Genomic DNA, 7,343 nt, shown 5'->3' with positions numbered 1-7,343 from the left:
TGTTTCGTCTCAACCATCATACAATATTGTGTTGTTTCGTCTCAACCATCATACAATATTGTGTTGTTTCGTCTCAACCATCATACAATATTGTGTTGTTTCGTCTCAACCATCATACAATATTGTGTTGTTTCGTCTCAACCATCATACCGAGATTTAACTGTATTCATTAAAAATTGTGATAATATGAACCCTGTTCTGTGAAAATGGGGTTTAAAGCATGTGCGTAAAGTGTCGTCCCAGATTAGACTGTGCTGTCCGCACAGGCTAATCAGGGACGACACTTTCCATCTTAACTTGATTTTCGGTAAGGAGGGAGTTCCTTGAAACTAAAAATACCATAAAAGCGGAAAGTGTCGTCCCTGATTAGCTTGGCGGACTGCGACACTTTACGCACATGCATTATGCCTAGTTTTCTCAGAACTCAACTCATATCATTACATCTTGTTCTTAACGAAAATTTTATAATTAAAGTTGCCATGCTAGACTTGACCATTTGGTATTTTACGTACATAACAGTAGAAAGAATATCGGTATTCTTTATTTTGAGACGTAATGCTTATAACCGGTAGGTAAAAATGGGCCATAGTTTAAACGCGATTCGTATACATTCCATGCCACTTTTACACATTATCATGATGCCAGATTTTAATATTTATTGTTAATAGCTATTTTATATGTTCCTTGGCATGGCTTCCACTATAAACCATAAACCTATAAAATGATTATATTTATAATTTGCATTGATTCTCAAAAAGTTGGAAATTGTCCAGATGTGCAAGAATTGCTCACGATGTGCAAGAATTGCACTAGTGGATGTCAATTGTTAAGCCGAATGAGAGGCGGGTATCACAACGAGGAATTGTAACTTTTCCCTATTTAATGAAAATTAGTGCAATGCTCTTCGAAAATGGTCAGTTAATAGTACAGTTGACTCTCTGTTAACCGAACGGTCTGGGGACCGGCCTGATCGTCTGGTTTCCAGAGAGTTCCGGTTTACCAAGAGTAGGCATATTGCCGAAACATAAATTGTATGCATTTTGTACAAAATCATATAAGAATAAAACAAAAACCATATGCATTTAAATGTTCAATGTGATAACTGTATTCATGTAATCTTTATGTTTAAAGTATTCTTCAATAAATAAGTTTTTATTCGATTAAAAGCCAATAACATTCCATACCGACTTTGATTAATCCCAAGGTGAATGTGGTGCTTTATACATGTACGTACATGTACATACGTACATGACATTTGTCATATAGGCGAATGAGTCGTGTTCGAGTTTGCTATAAATAGCTCTGACTTAATTAAGTTTTATGTGTTACAAATAGGAAGCGACAAACATCATAGACAATTTTGACGAATTACGACACAAATACGATTGTTGTGGACACACGATTTATTATTCACGACAAAACACAGTTAAACCCCCGTCACACCGGACTGGCGTCCTTACGGCGACCTAAGACTGTGTTTCTGGAAATTTCTGATTGTCGTAGTACGGACGCCAATGACTTTTTCGGAAAAACTGTTGTTTTTCGCCTTCCCGTCACACCAGCGTCCTGGTTTATGGCGTTCTGCGCGTCCTCACAGCGTTCTTAATACGTCCTTCGCAAACCTTACCGCGTTCGTACTGCGTCCTTACAACGTACTGGGGTCGCAGTAGGAACGCCAAAGTCGTAGAAGGGTCGCAATTGACGCCGTAAGGACGCAATGAAGTCGCAGTAAGGACGCCATTGTCGTTCTGAGGACGCACTAGACGTACAAAGGACGTACTAAAGTCGCATAAAGGTCGCCGTACGATTGCCTTGCAGTCAATGATCATTTCCTGTGGATTTTAGCGGCGACCACACGACGTCCATGGCGACCTTACAACGACCCTACCACGTCTCTACTACGACTATTGCGTCTCTACGGCGTCCATACAACGTCCTTAACAGAACGCCGTAAAAGGCCGGACTTCGGCGACCACTTTGAACATGTTCAAAGTGGTCGTCGTGGGCTCGCGTCCTGAGCCATTTTCGGTGTCCTAACTGCCCCCTCTTGCGTCGTTACTGCGTCCCTCCGGCGTCTATGTCGTACTCACTGCGACCTGGGTCGCCGTAAGGATGCAGTAAGGACGCCAGTACGGTGTGACGGGGAATAATGTAGACGTTCTTTTTCTTCAAAATGTCGCTGACGTATGCGGTATACAGAAAAACGCCTATGCACATGTGTGCATTAATGACAGATTCTTTGTTTGGGCTTGGAACTATGTATACGAAGTTATTTGTCGCTTTAGCGTTCTAAAACATTTATTTATCCAAACCTAATATACTTCTTAAATTGGTTAATACGTATTGGAATAATGTTTAACAACACCAAAGAAACACCAAGGAAAATATTTGAGATCAAATAATATTTCCAAAAAGCATCAAAAAAAGAAATCGGTATTCCAATATATGCATTTTCATTCACTCGAATACATGTATTTGAATAATACTAGTAATAACTGTTTACTTCCTGAGCAAAGAAACAATCATTTCTGCATTAAAATACCACATTACTAATGTTGTCGAACATACCCTAGTAAATGCATTGGCAATTATACTTTCTTATGTATTGTTTTATAAACGAAAATTGGAAAAACAACTGTCGAAACCGATTCAAAAACAATTTTTTATTACAAATTCAAAAATATCAACAACACAAAATTTCAAAAAAGATGCATTAAAAAACTTATATTTATTAATTTACCGAAGTTTTCTCATCTACATCAAGTAAAAATGTGATCATCTTTGTGTATTGTGTTGTTTTACTACTGTCAACACAATATTTGAATTGATGGTTGTAATTACCAAAAACATGTTTTCTACCGGTTGATAAAATTGCCGACGAAACGAGCGGAGAATGACCCCGAGATGTATAATCAATTTTCAGGTCTGGCACGTGACATGGAACCAAAAGCAATATGAACTAAATTTATTTAGAAACATTGGATGAAAAACTTTATTAATGTGAAGTTTCAATATTTTCTACAAACGTGAAAGATAAGGAATTGTTGTCATAAATTTTATATTATTATCGTTGTTTTTCAACTGTATGCAAAAAAAATAATATATTGGAATTACATTTAATTAATTGAACTTAATTAAAAGTGTAATTATAAAAACCTATTTAATTGCAACTAATATGTTTAACGTTTGAATAAATATTTTTCGAAACAGCGATTCAGCCAAATAACATACCGTCCTCTATATATGCATGCAGTTTTGCAATATGTAAAATAATTGTATGCGTTATTTTGCCTTGATACAAATCGAAAAAACAACAATGACACTTTTTTTAAGTCTGTTGACAGCTTTATACGATATTTTCGTAAAAACATGCCTAAATGCGCTTATATTATATTTATGTACTGTAACATTCGTCTATCGAATATCTAGTAGAAAAGAAACCAACGTACCGAACAGTAGCAACTTTCGAGGATTGGGTCCAGTTTTATTTCGAGATCCTACGACGAATTTCAAATGTTTGCTTCAAACGTTGATATGATAGAATCGCCAAACCCCTTACAATAAAATTGCCATGTGAAAGATACTACTTAATGAATAACTTAACATAAATTAAGTAATCGTATATATTGATACCTTACATATAAACGTTTTAGAAAGTGTTTCTTAAATTGTTGTCTCTGGTATTTGATGCGACGACCGGCATTGTGTTTACGCCGCGGGCTGCATTCCTGGCTGGCTAGACATGGCACCCGCGCCATTTTGGGCACCTGAAGCGGGCGCAATCATCGTCTGAACCGTCTGCAGCATTAACGCAACGTCCGGTGACAGCGCCAGCGGACATTCAACACAACCACAACATCCGGGATGCATGGTCATGGGAATATTAAACACTGGAAGTACCCTTCGAGGTTCCGCGGGAGTTGCGCAACATTCGCCATCGCATGGACAAGGCTCCTCCATTGGCGGGAGCGGGTCCGTCGGTCGGAACGTACGGCGGAGGTTTAGTGCCACTTGAAACATGTTGTTGAGGAGCCGCTCAATACCGGAGCCAGGCGCTCCCATCATGGGCGGAGGCATCGTTATGCGAGGTGACATCATCATGTTCGGTGGTGACATCATGTTCGGTGATGTCATCATATTCAGGGGCGTCATCACCCCACCGTTTCCGGGTGCCATCATTCCTCCGGTCCCGGGCTGCTGATTCACAAACTCAACCTCTGAAATGAAAGAAGCTTACAAATTATGTTTTAGCTAAACCTCAAGAGTTTAAGACATTGAAAGGTGGAGTCTATGGGGGCATAGTATGAAAAAGAGAGATCAAAAGATTGCAAAAGCCAATAAACTATAATTCACATAACCTTAGGTGGCATCTTACTACATACTTGCGAAATACATTAGAGATTACTGCTTTGTCTATTTTCGGTTTTCTACGTGTTAAATTTTAATGAGAACAATGAGCTATACATATATAAATAGTTAAGCTTGAAACAGAAAATACCTATTTATGTACATTATTTGTAAGTAATAAGCAAATGTTCCGTACTCGTACCAACTTCCACGAGCGCTCCATTGGGAATCTGTAGTAGCTGTAACTGAGGTGCCACGGTTGTCATGGCGACAAAAAGGCTGAGCCCAAGAAGCCACATGGTTGGCGCTAAAATATTCATAGACACATTATGTACATGAATTAGGCCAAGTTTTCCTTAACGTGGCTCAGATACTTTCTATGAATTGTCATTCATCTAAATTTTATTATTGGCTTTAAGTATATCAATAGTCATTCATCGTAAATAATACAAGTCAGCATAAGAATTTGAATTGTCGAACATCGTATATTTTTATAATTAATATCAAGACCAATAATTGCCACACATCGCTTATTGTTTGAATTGTATTAAGTCGGTATATCGTAAATTGCGATTCTTTCTGATATACACTGATTAAACGCACAGAGTTTAAAATAATGTAATTGGCTACGAGCATTGTGCTCTGCGTTCCTTAAGAAAATCACTATTTGAAATGTCCTCTTTTGTAACATAAAGTGGTTGTCCGTTGCAATGTTGAAATCGAAATCAACGTTCATTATAATTGCCGTTCGACTCATAATGGAATTAACAGCTATTGTTCTGCATAACGCGCTAACGAATTCTTGGTGGTTGTTACAAGTAGGTATAATGACTATGTCATTATTGTATTTGTGAGTACGTTTCTTTTTCCGTTTATCAACAATATCAAGTAAGTTAATTTTCTAGAAGTTGTGCTATTTGTACTTTGCATGTATCTTGCCTGCTAGTTCAGAGCGAGAATACTTATTTGATTAAAAAAGAGTACACTATAAAATTGCCTATGATGTTGTTTTTGTGGTCTTATTATTATGTCCAATTTAACACTTGAAAAAAGGAAACTATCTAAATTGTTATACCTTCAAATGTCAAATTCTTTCTAAGGCTATTATTGCAAAAGCACATGATCGGCAGCAAAGTTACGATTCGCAATTCAGATACACTAGATTTCACACTTACCGCTGAAATGTACCGACTTTTTACGTATTTTACAAATATTCCGAAGTCGACCACTTACCGCTGAAATGTACCGCCTTTCTACGTATTTTACAAATATTCCGAAGTCGACTCTACCGAACTCTGTTTATAAATACCGAGCAAACGCACGCACGAACGTTTTGTTGCTAATGACGGTTGGTCTAAGAGCCCCACATCTCATAAAACATGTCCCGCGTTTCCTTACAAGCCTAAATAGGCGTTGAGTCCAAATCTTACACTGAACATGGTGTTCAAAATGTTGTTAGCTACACGATTCGTTGAGGAATTTTTCTCATGTTTGAAAACGTTTGCTGCTTGTTTAGGCGTTGTTATGTCATTTGTTAAATAGAAAATTTAAACGTTTACTAGTTGGAAGTGGTTTGCGAAATTGTGAAGGTTTCAAGGTGATTTTTCATGATCATGAAATAGTTAATAATAGCCCATCGCGAGCAAAACATTTCTATTTACGTGACGGATTTTTTTAGTAAACAACCCAAAAGAAGAAACTACAAACACAAGTAAATACAGGATCTGAAAGATTTTTTTTGAACATGTTTTAATGTACATAATGTACTATGTGTACATAAATATGTATTGACATGTCGAACAAGTGTTTATATATATAACTATATATATAGCTGTAAAAGACAAGGCACGCGATGAAAACACTAACAGGACATTTCATAACCTGTAAATTACCAGAGAATGTAAGAAAAAGGTACGTCTTAATCTGTTTAACTACACGATAAAGTATTATTTAAAAAAAATAATTAAGCAATGTAAACTAGGTAAGCTACAGGGGTTCTGTCCTCTTCACGTCACATGAAAGAGAAACGCCTTTACAGATCCGTCAGCCGATTTGAATATTTAATCAACCAGTTATGTCAAAGAGATTACTGAAACATATTCTTCCAATGTTACACTTTCATTTGCATTATGTTGTTCTTGCTTAATTGAAGTTCAATGTTAACAGATTAATTCTAATTTATAAACTTATATTGACAATTATCATGTTCGTTTGAAAAAGATTGATGATTCCGGGCAGTCTTATTTATCAACTGTATTCTAATATTTATAACGTTTAAACATAGGCACAGATTGAATGAAAACTTCCACAGTATTTCCCATAGAAAGCAATACGCCTTACATATTTTCCTGGAAAGAAACTAATTATTTTATGACAATTTTACCAACGAAGGCCACAGGTGGTAAGCGTGTGGCTATGATATTTATTTGTGAAAACTTTATTTTGAATGATAAATAATTAAATTATAACGAAAAATAAACTTTTCAGAAAAATAAGTTTTTCACAATCAAATATATATATATATATATATATATATATATATATATATATATATATATATATATATATATATATATAACAAGGTTACCAACTCAAAATCACCCGAAAACAGGGTGTATCGCTTTGAACAGCCATAACTTCATCAATTGTGCAGCGATTATCACGAAACCGGTCTTATTTAACGCAGAAAAGAATTTTATTTCTGGAAATGTACATATCTAGTATTATTTCTACGAATGCTAGGTCAAATCTTATGAAATAACACGATACACAACTCGCAAGACTTACTTGACAGCGAGCAGACCCGATTCATGAATGAAATCTTCGGGTGTTAAGCCACACCTTCGCATTGGACCAATGAAATGACTCGTGTGTTTAAAATGTCGGTCAGTTGAAATGTATGTAAACAAAGGTTTCAAATGGCACAGGACAGTTAGTTTCGATGCATAATGTAACGGCAAGCACGGTAGGAATGTTTTTTCATACGTTTTATTGAA

The 7,343-nt window shown here is 36.3% G+C and overlaps 1 protein-coding gene across 6 annotated transcripts; it reads right to left on the bottom strand.

Moving 5' to 3' along the window:
• Positions 1-3,460: 3,460 nt before the first annotated feature.
• LOC127881874 (uncharacterized) lies at positions 3,461-5,989 on the bottom strand. Of its 6 annotated transcripts, none has more exons than XM_052430050.1 (3): positions 5,523-5,989; positions 4,544-4,654; positions 3,461-4,217 (listed from the first exon to the last, which is right to left on the bottom strand). In XM_052430050.1, exons 2-3 carry the CDS (start codon positions 4,644-4,646, stop codon positions 3,709-3,711), a joined length of 612 nt encoding a protein of 203 aa, XP_052286010.1. In that variant the 5' UTR covers positions 4,647-4,654; positions 5,523-5,989; the 3' UTR covers positions 3,461-3,708. The 6 variants fall into 6 exon arrangements, with proteins under 6 accessions (XP_052286010.1, XP_052286012.1, XP_052286009.1 ...); XM_052430052.1 differs by having other exon boundaries at positions 4,550-4,654; XM_052430049.1 differs by having other exon boundaries at positions 5,581-5,989.
• Positions 5,990-7,343: the final 1,354 nt, after the last annotated feature.

The sequence above is a fragment of the Dreissena polymorpha genome, chromosome 5 (genome assembly GCF_020536995.1).
Source record: "Dreissena polymorpha isolate Duluth1 chromosome 5, UMN_Dpol_1.0, whole genome shotgun sequence".
Taxonomy (NCBI): Eukaryota; Metazoa; Mollusca; class Bivalvia; order Myida; family Dreissenidae; genus Dreissena; species Dreissena polymorpha.
Note: the sequence above shows the minus strand (reverse complement) of the source record. Positions and strands in the feature narration are given on the sequence as shown.

Bases quoted from the DNA above. Each gene is read 5' to 3' on its own strand.
- LOC127881874 (XM_052430047.1), bottom strand. From the start codon at position 4,667: ATGAATATTTTAGCGCCAACCATGTGGCTTCTTGGGCTCAGCCTTTTT. The intron at 4,218-4,543 runs GTACGGAACATT...CTTTCATTTCAG, and splicing joins GCTCGTGGAAGTTGGTACGA to AGGTTGAGTTTGTGAATCAG.